This window comes from Medicago sativa, chromosome 6 (assembly GCF_051527215.1).
Source record: "Medicago sativa cultivar Bolivia chromosome 6, Bolivia_mono, whole genome shotgun sequence".
NCBI lineage: Eukaryota > Viridiplantae > Streptophyta > Magnoliopsida > Fabales > Fabaceae > Medicago > Medicago sativa.
Window position 1 is genome coordinate 18,083,280 of NC_140754.1, and position 16,965 is coordinate 18,100,244.

At 36.9% G+C, this 16,965-nt stretch overlaps 2 protein-coding genes across 2 annotated transcripts; both read right to left on the bottom strand.

The window, feature by feature from the left end:
* Positions 1–236: 236 nt before the first annotated feature.
* LOC146913367 (uncharacterized) lies at positions 237–3,369 on the bottom strand. Its single transcript, XM_085720920.1, has 3 exons — positions 1,004–3,369; positions 304–724; positions 237–245 (listed from the first exon to the last, which is right to left on the bottom strand). Exons 1-3 carry the CDS (start codon positions 3,367–3,369, stop codon positions 237–239), a joined length of 2,796 nt encoding a protein of 931 aa, XP_085577046.1.
* Positions 3,370–4,797: 1,428 nt separating this feature from the next.
* On the bottom strand, positions 4,798–6,237 carry LOC146913368 (uncharacterized). The gene has a single exon (XM_085720921.1). The coding sequence runs from the start codon at positions 6,208–6,210 to the stop codon at positions 4,798–4,800; it is 1,413 nt and encodes a 470-aa protein (XP_085577047.1). The 5' UTR covers positions 6,211–6,237.
* Between the last annotated feature and the right edge of the window lie 10,728 nt (positions 6,238–16,965).

Below are 16,965 nucleotides of genomic sequence, written 5' to 3' on the forward strand. Positions count from 1 at the left end.
GTAGCAGAAGGCGCCCCAGGGCGTGATGAAAGATGTCTTTTCTCTATCTTTGGGAGCCATCTTGATCTGGTTATACCCAGAAAAACCATCCATGAAGGAGAACACTTTGCATTTAGCGGTATTATCAACCAATACATCAATGTGAGGTAAAGGGAAATTATCCTTCGGGCTGGCTTTGTTCAAATCTCGGTAGTCGACACACATTCTGACCTTGCCATCTTTCTTTGGGACAGGTACTATGTTGGCTAACCATTGAGGATATTCAGAGGTGATTAAAAAACCAGCGTCAATCTGCTTTCGTACTTCTTCTTTGATCTTGAGGGCCATATCAGGATGAGATCTTCTCAATTTCTGTTTAACCGGAGGGCATTCGGGCTTCAGAGGCAGTCGATGTTCCACTACTTCAGTATCTAACCCCGGCATGTCTTTGTATGACCATGCAAATATGTCGGCATACTCCCTAAGAAGCTCAATTACTCTTTCTTTAACTGTTGCACCCAACAATGCCCCGATCTTGATCTCTTTCATGTCTTCCTCAGTACCCAGGTTGACAATCTCGATTTCTTCCTGATGAGGCTGAATAGCCTTTCTTTCTTGTTCTAACATCCATTTGATCTCATCAGGAATCTCTTCATCCTCTTCTACCATAGCCTCGTAAACAGGGACTTCAAAGTTGGGAGGGAGCATAGGGTTGCCATGCTCAACGGGCTCATTTATGTTTAGTCTGCACATGATTTATGATTGATTTTAATGAGCAAATGCAGACCTTTGAATTTGATTTTTAAAAGGAAGAAAACAAAATAAGAAAAAAACAAGATTTTTTGGTTTTATGTGTTACCATTTTCCAGAAAATGCGAAATAAAATAAAGTAACGGTCGTGATAGAAACGACGATTTTTATTTATAACAAAAGTATTTGAAGCAAAGCCCTACATGATTTCACTTTCGTCTGGGGCAGGACGAAAGGAATTTTAAGAAAAACAAAAACAAGATAAACACATTACTTAGAATAAGGCATCACAGAAGGGACGTCCACCGCGATCCAGTTGCAGCAAGTTCCTACGGGCGTCACAAAGACAGGTGTTGCTTCTTCGGACTGATCCTCGAGCAGTGCATTAATCTCTGATGGAGCATGAATGAATCCTGCACTATGAAAAGTACTTCCAGTAGGGTTGAATACCCCAGGCTTACTGTTGGGAAAACCTATCCCTTCTTTGCGTTTGTTCTCAGTTAGCTCCACTAACTGACCCCAGCCTTCAGTCTTACCTTCTTGTATTACTCTCTTGGCATCCTTCAGAGAAGCCATACAAGTCTCAACTTTCTCCACATTCTCTTCGGAAGAGAGTCCTTGAAATGATGATCCATCAGTACTGTTACCACCAATAAAGGAGAAGGATGACAAATGGCTAACCAACAATGCTACCTCACCGTTCACGGTTACGAGTTTCCCTTGACTGACAAACTTCAGCTTCTGATGAAGTGTGGACGTTACTGCCCCAGCGTTATGGATCCAAGGCCTGCCGAGTAGGCAACTGAAAGAGGCCTGTATTTCCATAATTTGGAAATTAATCTTGAATTCATGTGGGCCCACCGAGATAGGCAATTCTATTTCCCCATACACAGACCTTCTAGTCCCATCAAATGCCCTCACCGTCACTGTGCTGGGTTTCACAAGAGCCTTCGAACATGACAGCTGATCCAGGGTAGATTTTGGCATTACATTGAGAGCAGACCCAGTGTCTATTAGAACATTTGACAGAGAGTCCGATTTGCAAAGGACAGAGATAAGTAACGACAAGTTGTGGTTTCTTCCCTCCGGTGGGAGGTCTTCATTGCTGAAACTTAAGTTGTTGCAGGCAGTCACATTTCCTACAATACTTCCAAACTGACTTAACGTTACGTCATCGTCCACATAAGCCTGGTCCAAGACTTTCATTAGAGTCTCTCTGTGGGCGTCAGAGCTTGATAACAGAGACATGATGGAGATTTTTGCCGGAGTTTGCAACAGTTGATCTACAATCTTGTACTCGCTTCTCTTGATCATTTTCAAGATTTCATCGTTATCCTCATATGTGGTTCCACTAGACTGTCCCATGGTTTTGCCTTTACCCACATTCTGCTCCTTCATTGGTTCTTCTACTGGAGCGCCAACTTCCTTCTGAACCGCAGAAGGGATAATACGTCCACTTCTAAGAATTTGACTACTTTCAGCGATATTATCCACAGGGATTGGCAGATCCAGTGGTATCTTCTTTCCATCTTCTATGATTGCATACTCATAGTTGTATGGGATGGTCCTTTGAGAAGTGTACGGTATCTGTTCTGGAGAGCAAATTACCAGAGGAGTGCTGGTTGGCTTTGCCTGGCTGAGCATTATCACTAGTGGTTCCCGAGTTCTGAATACGGGCGTGATGACACAAACATCTTTATCCTTGTTTTTCCTGGTGACAATTAGCTCTTTTCTGTCTAGCAAACCCTGCACGTCATTCTGGACTTGTATGCAGCCACGAGGATTTACAGAACATATGTCACATGCTTCATGATCATGGTTGAAAAGAATCATCTCACACATCTTTATGTGTATCGGGACCAATGGAGTCTTGATATCACGAGAATTGAGGACTGGGCTGTCTTTTTGATATATTTGGATCATGTTAATAGCAGGCCCATGCGGTGGTAAAGGGTTGTTTTGGGCAACAGGGTCAGGGTTCGTGAAAGATAAATCCTTGTTTTGGATCAGTTTCTGAACTGCATCCTTGAGAGCGTAACATTGCTCCACATCGTGGCCTTGTGCTCCTTGATGGAAATCACATGTGAGCTCAGGGCGGTACCAACGAGGTAAGGGATTTGGTACCTGGGGGCGAGGCTTAGTTTGTACAAGGTTTCTCGCAAGCAAAGAGGGCAGCAAGACTTTGTACAACATAGGTATGGGAGGAAAATTGTTTCTAGGAGGGCGAGGTTGTTGTGGAGCTTGGAAATGATTTTGTTGTTGAGGATTATATGGTGGAGGGTGATATGGGTGTTGGTAGAGTGGTTGAGGATTTTGTGGTTGATTATTTGGTTGGTATAGTGGTGGATAATATGGTCGAGGATTATGTGGTCTTTGTGGTTGATGATTTTGTTGTTGATTTGCATTGGTGGTGGGTGTGATGGCAGCAACATGTTGATATGCTGGATAGTGTTGTCGGGTTCTTTCATTGGTCATCATACCGACTTCTTGTTCATTCCTCCTTGGAAAATTGTTACCATATTTCTTCGTACCACTAGTAGACGCACCATCTTTCACTATTCGTCCTTCTCGGACACCTTCCTCTACACTTACACCTACGCCGACCATCTCCGCGAAGCTCCTGGATGTGTTCCCTACCATTTTTCCGTAGTAGAATGGACTGAGAGTTCTCAAAAACAACTTGGTCATCTCATTCTCTTCCACCCGTGGGCTAACCTGGGCGGCAAAATTCCTTCATCGATGGGCATACCCTTTAAACGTTTCTCTGTCCCCTTGAGTTAGAGCCTGAAGGTCACCTCGATCTGGAGCCAGATCTACATTGTAGTCATATTGTTGTACAAAGGCGTCACATAAATCCTGGAAACTTTGGATGCTTGTTTTGTCCATGTTCATGTACCATTTTGAAGCGGGGTTAGCCAGGCTTTCTTGAAAAAAGTAGATGAGGACCTTATCATCTTTATTATAAGCAGACATTTTCCTTACATACATCCTCAGGTGGTCCTTAGGGCAGGAGTCTCCCTTATACTTTTCAAAGTCAGGTACCTTGAATTTATGGGGTATCCGGACATCCGGTACCAAACAGAGGTCGTAAGCAGATTTCCCGTAAGCTTCTTTTCCTTTTAGGGCTCTAATTTCCCGATGCATTTCTTCATATTTTTCTTGTAGATCGTCGACTCTGTCAGGCGCCCCACACTCCCAGAATGGAAGATGGGCTCTTCTTCTTGTGGTGTAGCATGAACAGCAGGTGCTGCGTAGGTCGCAACAGCTGGAGGAAACATCGGGACTTGCTGAGGAACATGAATTGTATGTTGTAAAGGAGGTGTTTGTGTTTCACAGGCAATGGGGCGGAGTATCTCGCCCGCAGTCATGGGCTGAAACCATGGTGTGGAATGTTGTGGAGCAGAATATGTTGGAGTGTCAGCACAGAAAGTCCATTCAGGAGTAGCAGATGTAGTAGCTTCGGTTCGAACTCTGATAGGAGGAGGGGGTGGCGGAGTATGCGCAACTGCCAATACCTTTACCAGAACAGTTAATTCTTCCATCTTCGTTTTCATGTCTGCCAACTCATCCAATTTGGTGTTTAGGGCTGCCACCTCATCACGAAGTGTCGCATTATCTTGCTCGATACGTTCCATTTTACTCTTGAAGTTTGCTCGAGTGCCGTATATAATAGTTGACCGGTAGCGAGTGCGTCGGGCCACAGTTGAGACGGTTTAACCCTTTATGTATGGAAAAGAAAAATTCAGTGAGACTCGAGTTTGGAAATTATGAAATGCAAGATGATGCATGATATGTTTATGCAAACATAGACATGATTTTTTTTTTTTATTTATCGAAGGACTTATAAAAGTAATTTTGGTAAACGTCATAATTGAAAATTTTATTGAATAGTTAAAGTATTACGAGATAATTCCCTTTCTAAACACAAAGCCAAGGGATAAACTTACAAATAGAAACAAGATAATTCCCTTTTTAACAAACCGAGCTAAGGGATAGACTCCAAAGTATATAACAGAAAGCATAAAAAAAGACAAAACAACTGGGAAACTCTTGAGCTCCTGAAGCAGACTACTCCCCAAAGTCTGGGTTTGTCCCTGCGAAGAAATCCATGCATTCTCTCTTGCTGATAAACTGTGCAAGCATCGCACTTTGAGCTTGAATCTGAGCGTTTTTCTCGATCAATTGTCGCTCTTTGTTAAGGAGCTCATGCTTGGTCTGTAGTATTTCCACATCTTTATCCCCCACTATGGACATAGCTCCCTCGTACTTCCTTTTCCAAACTGCACACACACGGCTTAAATCAGCCACTTTCTTCTGGTACTTTTCTTGGGTACAAAGTGGTAGGGGTGAATGTATCGTTGGAGTGGTTGAGGATAGGCACCTCGGTAGAGTGTAGGGCATCCTATTTTGAACGGCTTTGGCAATGACCCATTGAGTGTAGGTTTCATAAGTGAGGTCTGATTTATCCCCCAATTGATTGCTATTTTTCTTATGGATGGTATGCCAAGCTTTCACAAATTGTTCTCTCATACCTTTGATGTCGGCATGTTTGTGATAGAATATGCCTTCGATCGCAATGTTAAGAGGTTTTTCTTTAAGGGGATACCCGAACTGGCGCCTGGCAAGGATAGGGTTATAGCTAATTCCTCCATGAATACCGAGGAGGGGTACATTACTGAATTCCCCACATTTGTCAATGATGGTTCCAGTGTCGTAAGCCGGGTTATACCAAACTACATTATCTGGGGCAAGGGACATGATTTTTTCTGAGTATGGGTCTTTGTCTTTGGAGAGGTAGAATTGGGGTAAGTGTAAAACATACCACTTATATAGTATAGGTGCACAGCAAAGGATGGTTCCATCACCTTTCTTTGTCCTATGATGGATGGAGTGGTAAGTATTAGCAAGGAGGGTAGGGACCGGGTTATTGGTGAGGAAAATTTGGATGGCATTAGTATCAACAAAACCACTAATGTTGGGAAAAAGCACAAGGCCATAGATGAGCAAGGTTAGGATAGACTCGAAAGCGGGGGTATTTTTCGATGCGGCAAAGATGTTGGCTTTGTTGATTAGGAACTTGGAAGTTAGCCCTGAGATTTGCTCTTTCCCTTTGGTAGTGAGGTTATCAGTTATGTCGGATATCTTGAGATGAAGGGCAGTTGCGATGACTGATGCCCTAGGGTCTTCCTCGAGGCCACTAAAAGGTACTCTATCAAGTATGGGTAGACCAATCAAATAGGAATACTCTTCAAGGGTGGGGACAAGCTGGTAGTCCGGGAAGGTGAAGCAGTGGAGGCAAGGATCGTAGAATTGAACCAAAGTCTTGAGGATCCCTTCGTCGAACTTTGCATTGAGAATCTTAAGCAATTTCCCACGGCGAGACTGAAAACCCGTCGGATCAGTAATGACATTTCCTAAACTCCTCAAGCTTTCCAAATTTTGGCTTTGGAAGCTATACCTCTTAATACTTCTAGTAGCCATATCTACAATGTTTACAACAAAAACTTGTTTAAGTCCTGCGATATATTTTTTTTTTATGAGAAAAAGAGTTTGTTTATGAATGAATGCATGTATGCATGATTATGCGACACAAACGGTGAAAACATGGTGAGGTTTAAGGTCCATGATGATAGAGTCAAGGGCGTGTACGCCATTTGGTAAGGACTATGGTTTTCATTTGCACATGTAACAAGGGTTCTACCAAGTTCCCAAATTTCAACCCCCTTGTGAATATATTGGTGTATAGGAATGCTCCTATTCCAATAACATCCATAAGGTAGTCTAGTTTGAGTGTAGTATCGCGTATCAACTAAGGACAAGAATGCTCTTGGTTTAGCCACCGCACTACGTCCTAAAAAGGCAAAGATGGGTTAAGGGTTACTAAGGTCCACGGCTTCGACGGACACTCACATTGAAAGTAATAACGTCAACACGAATGCTCATGTTAACAAGACTACTACTTTCCGTGAGGCCTCCACCGAGTAGGGTTATCACTTGTAAACATGGTCCAAGAATGCTCTTGGTATGTCACTATGATTTTACCCCATCCTATCTTATATTTCACTCAAGTCCGGGTATAGGACTTACTTTCTCACCGCTCACGTTTAAGAAATGATAAAGAAGAAAAGAGAACAAATATACACGTAATATAAATTTTTTAGCAAGTTTATCGCAAAAATTTTAAATAAGGCCAAGTTAGGCTTAACCCTCTTACTGAATATCCCCAGTGAAGTCGCCATTTCTGTCGCGTCATTTTTCGGACGGTCGAAGACCCGTTTTTGATTTCACGACTGAACATTTAATTTTTTTCAAGAGAAAGTGGGAAAAGGTTCAAATACCACATTTTTAGGGATTTAAGGGTTCGGGGGTTGGTTATATTTAGGGAAGGTGTTAAGCACCCTAAATATTCGTAGTACTCTACGAGAACCTCTTGATTTTATTTAACTTTTGTGCCATAAACTTGCTTGCTTTAAAAAATGGAATTTGAAATGATAAAAGAAAAATAGAGACCTAAATTATCTACATTTTTATTGATTTGGAAGGACGCATGTCCTTTGCCTACGTACCCGTGAGGGATCAAAACCTCATAGTTCGGGGTAGAAATTGTCGTTTGATTTGTTTTGTGTTTTTTTATAGTTTTTGAAAAGGTTTTAAAATGCAAAGCCAAGTGGCAAATTGGAATTTGTTTATATTTTTTATATTGAAAGCAAAATGACTCAACGTAGCATTACATTGATTGATGTTTGATTTAAGAAAATAAAATAAAAAAAGACGATCACTTGATTTAAAAAAATCAAGGTTTGCTTATAAAAAATATTTTTTGTGATTTTTTTTGATTATTTGCATGTTTTTTTTTTGTTATTTTTGGAAAGATGAATGAAAATTATATAAGCAGAATGAGAAAAAAAAATAATGTTAAGCTGAAAATATAAGGTTATTTTAACACGGACCAGAATACTCTGGAAAATGATTATATAAGCAAAAAAAAAGTTAAATAAATAGAAATGTATGAGAAGAAAATAACAGTTGATTCAGGACCAGAGCGCTCTGGATTAATTTAATTAAACAAGGACCAGATCGTTCTGGAGAATAATTAAATTAAACAAAAATATAATATTAACAGTTAATTAGGACCAGAGCACTCTGGATTAATTTAATTAACACGGACCAGATTGTTCTGGAGAATAATATAATATTAATAGTTGATTTAGGACCAGAGCACTCTGGATTGAGGTGTGTGTTTAATGACAAAATTTAAATATGCATATGATAATAGTAGATAACAAAATGTGATGCGAAAATAAAATAAAAATGCATGAGAAAGAAAATAAAAGAGATTGAACGAATTAAAAATGCATTGGAAGAAAATAAAAGAGATTAGACGAATTAAAAATGCATGAGAAGAAAATAGAAGAGTTTACACGTATTAAAAATGCATGAGAAGAAAAAATAAGACGATAAACGGAATTGAAATGCACAAATAAAATAAAATACAATGCAGGGGGGTGCAATAAATAAACAGGGGGTGCAGAAATGAAAAAAAAAATGGAATTGGGCCTTGAGACAGGAAAGGCGCTGGGCTTAAGGGATTGGGTTCAGACCAGTTCGGTTCAACTGAACCGAACCGGTTCAGTGAGTATATAAATGTTATATGACCGGTTTTCTTTCATTTTTCTTCTTTCCTTCTCTCTCTTCTCTCATTCTAGAGAGAGAGACTCTCATCTCTCTCTTCTTTCTTCTTCTTCTCCGATGAGGAAAGAGGGTGGCCGGCGGTGGTCCGACGGTGGTCCGACGCGGCGGTTAGCCGTCATAGACGGCGGCGCCGCCGCGGTTAAGCCTCCTTTTTCTTATTTTTTTCGCTCATTCTCCCTATTTTCTTCTCCTCTACTCGATTCTTCACTTAAAAATTCCAAACAAGAATTAAAACGCCCTAGATCTAAAGTTTAGAAAGACTACCTTTATTGTTCTTTTGAATGATTTGGGTCTGGATTATGTTATTGTTGCGGTTTTGAGGTGTTATGTGAGTCTGGTGTGATGTTGGTTCTTGTGTACGTGTGTTTGTGTTGTTGAGTACGGTACTGGAAAGGGTTTTGAACGGGTTTATGCGTGACTGTGTGGGTGATGGTCCTGTGATGATCACGTGAATGGTGTTTGTCCTGCCTGTATGTGTTTGCAGGTTCTTTATAATGGAGATTGTGTGTTTTGGAACTGTGTTGTGCGTGTGAATTTTTGGCTGGAAATTTTGTTCTTCCTTGATTTTTTTTCGTGTATTTTTGCTGGAAAATTCTTGTCCTCCGTTGGTTTCAGGTGTGGTTCTATTTATAGAGAGGGATTGAGACATGGTGCCTGTGAAGGCAGTGACATAAACTGCTTTGGTGTGGGTTCAGGGGACAATACAGGCTGGTTTGAGCTTTTACGGACCATTTAGATATTTTTGGACAATTTTGGACTTAAAATAATTAACTAATAATAATAATAATAATAATAATAATAATAATAATAATAATAATAATAATAATAATAATAATAATAATAATAATAATAATAATAATAATAATAAATATAATAACAATAATAAAAATAATAATAATAATAATAATAATAATAAAATAACTAAAAGTAATAATAATTAAAAATTGAGGGAAGAGGGCCCGACTCGGAACCAAAATATGAGGTATTTTAAAATACCTCTCTGCCGAAATTTTCACTGAAAAGTCAAAGACTGATCAGGGTTCGAGGACACGTGTCTGTAATATCTTGGGTCAAAAATTGGGGTATGACATACTTATTAAAATATATTATTTTATTGTTTTATTAATTACAATATGTAAACTTAAACCAAAAAGTCAACAATAAATTACGTGACAAAGACCGAATAACACTTGAATGAGATGGTAAAGGTTCTTTCTATGTTTTATTAGAGATCATGTGTTCGAATCCGTCGTTCAGAATGCATATTGTTAAATCTCTTGAGGGAGATATTTGGCACCCAATGCATTCCTACCTCACTCGAACGATTAGTTTTTGCCGTTGCTCGAAGAAGATATTGGATCAAACCAAAAAATTACAAAACAAAGTTGAAAGAAAAAATTTATGTTAAATCTCTTGAGGGAGATATTTGGCACCCAATATGCATTCCTACCTCACTCGAAAGATTTGTTTTTGTCGTTGCACGAAGAAGATATTGGATCAAACCAAAAAATTACAAAACAAAGTTGAAAGAAAACATTTATATTCTTTGAAACAAAATATTTATATTTGAAATAAAAAAATAAATTATATCCATTTATTCAAAATATGGATTAAATTGATAATCTTCATATAATTAAGAAATAAAATTGTGTTATGTTTATATTTTGAGACTGGTTGTTTTATACACTCATTCTGCAAAGCTATTTGTATATGTGGATCCATAGTGTATAATAAAGTAAGACAAAAAAGTTTTAAACTGTTTGAATGGACTAAGGACTTTAATCTCCATACACAACGACAAACTCACACACAAGTTTGGATTCGGCTGTGGGAATTACCGCAAGAGTATTGGATGAAGAGGACACTGTACGAAATCGCAGGAGCAGTTGGGACACCGTTATTGATTGACAACGTAACAAGGAATATATTGTATGTTCACTATGAACGGATACTTGTTGATTTGGATCTTTCAAAGACTATTTTTTATGAGGTGATGGTCGAGCGGGAGGGTTATGCTTTCCCCTTAGCTATTGAATATAAGGGTCTCCCCGACTTTTGCACTCGCTGTAAAAGTATCGGTCACGATATTACATCATGTTGTTGGTTACACCCCCGAAGAGCGGATACTCACGAGCAATTGATAAGGGAAAGCATCCGGTACACTCACAAAAACCAAAGCAAGGATGGCAACCTAAGGATAATCCAGAGGGAATGGGTTCCTCCAAGGCCTTTCCAGTAGTGGCGTCCACTTAACATGATGTTACTGATGTTCCCGTTCAGCAAGATGTTTCATGCGTAGAACCCTCACGTTTGGCAGATTCTCAACATGATGATATGGAAGATTTGGTAGGAGCCACAGCTGCTCCAAGTCAGCACAAGGAAAAAATTGAGGACAATGCACAGTTGGCTGCTTTTCAGCCTATTGACAAGGATGTTACTGTCGTAACTTTTAGTATTGAGTTCCAAAATGATGTTGATAAAACTCCCCATGACCGGCTGCCTAGTACATCAATTCATGTTCTGGAAAAGATATCTGATGAAGCGCACGTTGACGTGCAATCCCATGAAGTGGAGCATAGGCATTTGGCATCTCAGGTTCACGAGATTCAACTTGCGGATGTTTCGCAACCAATTTTTGTTGTGCAAGATGACCTGCAAGGTACTGCTGCTAATTTTCAGTCCTCAGATATGGAGCAAATCCAATCAGAAGCGCACCATAGTATTAATTTAGAACACGGCGAAGTAAATTCCAATGAGGACGCAGAGGTGCAAATTTTGAAGGATCAATCACAAACATCTAAGGGTTCCAATTGCGCAGACACACACTAGCAAAAACATACAGAGTGGTTTGGAATTATGGGCTAGAATCCGGGAATACGACCAACGGATTGCTGAAGAAGGATTCATACAAGTACTCACAAAAAAGCAGCAGCAAGCTAGGAAAAAACAAGTCCTCAGAAAACCGCATTATACAACCCGTGCAAGGGGTGGTCCTCCTCCAACTGCCCAATGAATCGGTTATATTGGAATGTCCGAGTTCAGGGTTATGTTTGGTTGGAAACGCTTCCAGTGGAGTTGCATACGGATTTCTTTCGAGACAGAATTGGCTTGCCCAACTATGGATTTCCGTAGTCGTTTGATTAGCTTTTTCCTTTTGTTTTTTCTTTGAGGGTTTTGGCCTAGTCCCCCCTATGCCTTTCAAGCTGAACTCTCAGCTATAATGAGAGCGGTTGAAATTGCTTTTCAAAGAGGATGGAGAAACATATGGATTGAATCTGATTCAGCTTTGGTAGTAATGGCCTTTAACAAAATCTCTATGATTCCTTGCAACCTAAGAAATAGATGGATAAATTGTAAAGTAATGGTCACTGATATGTATTTTGTTGTGACCCATATTTATAGAGAGGGCAACAGATGTGCAGATATTTTGGCCGCTAAAGGTTTGGATCTTCAAGGAGTAACTATTTGGTTAGATTTGCCTGATTATCTCACCTGTTTGCTTGTTCATGATAGGCTAGGGATGCCCAACTTTAGGGTTTCCAATGTTTAGGAGGTTTTGGTCTATGTCCCCCTTCTGTTCCTTGTTTGTTTTCGCTCTTTTATCATATATAATATTTTGAGGATGTAGCTCTTTTCTACTCCTCCTTTTGGTTTAAAAAATAAATAAATAAATAAATTTTTAGAGTTTGGCGGGCAGAGGACGGAGGTTTCTCGGAGTGCCAACCTAGTTGGGATGTCGGTGTTGTCTCCTGATGTCTGTCATTCTCCCCGCGTAGCAAAAAAAAAAAATCAGTCAAAAAGAGAATTTAAAATGAGTAATTTTAACAAAAACTATTTCAATTAATATAGTACATAAATATAAAATAAAATCAATAAACAATAAATACATGTTCTCATTAATATTGTTACCAACGATTATAATTTATTTGTTTTATCCGCTATGCTATGCATGTGATCAAATCATAAAGTTTTAGGTCATGCCTTTGGTTGATAAAAAATTTACTATGGTTAAAGCTTAAATTTATGTAATATATTTTATTCTATATATCCATTGAAAATATATTAATTATGTTTTTTTATTAATTACGAATGTAAAAACTTAAACCAAAAAGTAAACAATAAATTACATACCAAAAAAAAACAATCCAAGAGTATAGAATTAGATTGTAAGAGTTCTTTTCAAACTTTATTAGAGATCATGTATTTGAATTCGGTGTTAAAAATTTTAAGGGAGATCTTTTCCATCCAATGCATTCCTACCCGGCTTGAACGTTTAGTTATTAACTAGACTCTAACCCGTGCGATGCACGGGTTTTGTAGAATTTCGTATATAAATATCATATTGATTATACATCCAATACTATGCTATGAAACGACCGCAAAAAGCAACAAAAAATTGCAAAAATTACACCAATTTAAACTATTAATAGGAGAAACAAAGAGGCCGGCAAAATTACAGAAAAAAATGAAGTTTCTAATTATAAAATTATCATCTAGATCAGTGAAATTATCTACAATTTTAAAGATGCAACTTTAATATCGTATAACGTAGTAAGCGTACACAAAAAAAATGAAAAACAACTACTATTCATGTTTAATACTATCAATAAAAAGTAAACAAAATTAGAACATAGAAATCAGATTTTAAGCTTGTTTTTTGTGTTGAATTTTTTTATAATGTTCTAAACATGAATGGAGTTAAATAATTAATTAATACATTTTTACATTTTTTTATAATTTTTTTGTTGACTAAAAAGAATAAAAATAAAATACATAATATACTATTATTTAAGAAAAATACATAACATACTTAATGGGATATATTTTGTAGGGTATAAAAACATATTTAACCAAGAAAATTATCATTAAAAGCAACACTAATGCTCAATTTACAACTATAATATATGACATTTGAAATATTTACCAAGATGTTACAAATACAAGAAGAAAATAGTTAAACGGAATGAAGATCCAACGTACATTTTTGCTTTTGTTATGAAGTGGTACATTGTGGATCCTTTCAAGATGATTTTGGTTATCTTTCTTTCTTTTTAGCTCTTGTTTTGTGCTCTAAATAAGCATTCATTGATAGCATTTCTTCTCCAATACACCGGAAGTTATTATCAATGCTTGATTCATCAATGCCCTATCATATATGAAGAAATATCACAAAAGAGAGAGGAACAACACAATAATGAGATGTCGTTGGAAGAGGTAACCCAAGTACTACAACTACATATTTTATAATAAGTAGTTTTAACAACCCATATTTAATCAAAGAAATCACACTCGTATTGAAATTTTTGTTAATCTTTGTCATAATGAACAATAGACCCAATAAAACAAAGAAGACGAACAAATATGACATCATTAATGACTTCCATTGTATCATCCCTATAGAAATGATGCAAAAATTCAGGAGTTTTTCTCCCATGGCAATGGATCCAAGGCGACAAAAATGGCAATGCTTTAGATGATTAAGAGAATAAACAAAAACAAAAAAAAAAATTGTTTGAAATTAGGAATGATAGATAATAAAGAAGCTTTATATGTACATAAAGACATAGACAAATGACAGGGAATTAGTGAAGCAACAATCTCACAATTTTTTGCAAGATCAAATTTGTGCAAACAGATAAATATTCAAAGGTTTGAATGTAACACCCACGGCTGATGAGGGCAGGGGAGTGATCGCCGGTGCATAAGGCACGACAATGAGCGGCTCCCGACAGCTTATAGAGGAACCGAATCACATCGGAATGAGAGGGATCCTGAGGCCGTGTAGGTATGAGACTACATGGTTGAAGGGAGACTTATAAGAATTGTTTGGTACTACCTATATCAATAAGATGCATCTTCTTTTTGGTAGCCCATTCCATAAGAACTTCACAGTTAAGCGTGTTTGACTTGGAGTAGTCTTTGGATGTGTGACCTACCGGGAAGTTTCCCGGTAAGCGTGCGAGTGAGGACAAAACACGCTAAAAAGACTCGTGTTGGTGTGTAGGGTCAGTCGGCAATGCTTAAAGTCGTCTGGGATGTTACAAATGGTATCAGAGCAGACCTCTCGCAGTACGGTGTGGTTCGGGGACGAACCAAGCGGAAGCTGGTGGGCATGTAACACCCACGGCTGACGAGGGCAGGGGAGTGATCGCCGGTGCACAAGGCACGACAATGAGCGGCTCCCGACAGCTTATAGAGCAACCGAATCACATCGGAATGAGAGGGATCCTGAGGCCGTGTAGGTATGGGACTACATGGTTGAAGGGAGGCTTATAAGAATTGTTTGTTACTACCTATATCAACAAGATGCATCTTCTTTTTGGTAGCTCATTCCATAAAAACTTCACAGTTAAGCGTGCTTGACTTGGAGTAGTCTTTGGATGTCTTTGGATGGGTGACCTACTGGGAAGTTTCCCAGTAAGCATGCGAGTGAGGATAAAACACGCTGAAAAGACTCGTGTTGGTTTGTAGGGTCAGTCGGCAATGCTTAAAGTCGTCTGGAATGTTACATTGAAGAAATTGGATTTGTCATTATAAGTGATGTCAAAGATGAGAATGAACTCATATATTTATAACGAGTTCAAAGTTATCTTTTTATGATAGAGAAAGGAATACATGTTGGTGAGGTGTCACAATAGATAAGAAGTTGTGTATTATGTATAATAAAATAAAATAATAAAGTTTGTAATTTTGGTCAAAAAGATAATTTAAAATGACTAATTTTAAATAAATAAAAAGTTTTAATTAATATTTTACATAAATATAAAATAAATTAATAAACAATGAATACGTGTTATCACGAATCTTGTCATCAAATATTATATTTTTATTTATTTTATCCTCTATACTAAGAATGTGATCATATCTTAAATTTTTTGGTCATATCTTTTAATTGGTAGAAATTTTAATATGGTCAAAGCTTAAATTTTTTGTTATATCTTTAATTAGTACAAAATTATGTTTATATTTTATCTATATACTTATTAAAATATATTATTTAATTGTTTTATTAATTACAAATATGTAAATATAAACCAAAATGTCAACAATAAATTACGTGTCCCCACGAGCTTACCTCAGTTGGTAAGGACAATGCATAATATATGCAAGGTCCAAGGTTCATATCCCGGACACCACCAAAGAAACAATAAATTACGTGACAAAGACCAAATAACACTTGAATGAGATGGTAAAGGTTCTTTTTAAGTTTTATCAGAGATCATGTGTTCGAATCCATCGTTCAGAACGCAATATTGTTAAATCTCTTGAGGGAGATACTTGGCACCCAACGCATTCCTACCTCACTCGAACGATTAGTTTTTGCTGTTGCTCAAAGAAGATATTGGATCACACCAAAAATTACAAGACAAAGTTGAAAGAAAACATTTATATTCTTTGAAACAAAATATTTTTATTTAAAATAAAAAAATAAATTATATCCATTTATTCTAAATATGGATTAAATTTATAATCATAACTAGCAAAATCCGCTCTTTTTATTGCGTTAACGTTTGAAAATTATGAACGGTGTTTTTCTTATGAAATTTTGATTTTGATTAAAACTAAAAAAAATATAAATGTTTGTTCCTTTCAAGATAAAAAATCAAACTAACCATGATTATTTATTTCAACGACGCCGACAATAATACAATATAACAAAAAAAATATACAATCTAAATTTTTTTTTAACGACACCAACAACAATTTTATTATAGAAAAAGTTGTTTAAGGGTATAATTGGAATGATAAAAAAAATAAGTATAAATATACTCATCTAGTTTGTTACATTTTTTAAATGATAAAGGAAAAAAAAATATATATTCATATCGTGTTTGTTACATTTGTTTTAATATTTAAATTTATTCTTATCTATTTGTATTGAAAATTGAGGGTATTTTTGGAAGAAAATAAAAGCCAGCCCAAAAGTGCTGAAATGATAAAAGCTCACGTGTCCGTCTTTCCGCTCTTTTTATTGCGCTAATGTTTGAAAATTACGAACGGTGTTTTTTTATAAAATTTTGATTTTGATTAAAACTAAAAATATAAATGTTTGTTGCTTTCAAATTATAACAAATCAAACTAACCATGATTATAAATTATCTATGCCGATGACACCAACAACGAAATAAAAAAATGTAATCTAATTTCTTTTATTTAATCACACCAACAACACTCTTTATAATAGAAAAAGTCGTTGTTTAAGGGTATAATTGGGATAATGTAAAAGTAAGTATAGATACACTCATTTAGTTTGTTACACTTTTTAAATGATAAATGAAAAACTGGACATTCTCGTTTGTTACACTTTTATTTTAATATTTAAATTCATTCTTATATATTTGTTATATGTGATATTCATATTAAAAATTGAGGACATTTTTGGAAAGAAAAAGCCAGCTCAAAAGAGCTGAAAGAGATTGTTTTCTTTATATATAGTATAGATTTTTTTTGTAATGAAAAGAGGTTGAAGGTGAATCTTCATCTTCATGTAACCTTTCTGTCAAAATATTTACATCAGATTAGTCCTTAAATTTGATGGCTATC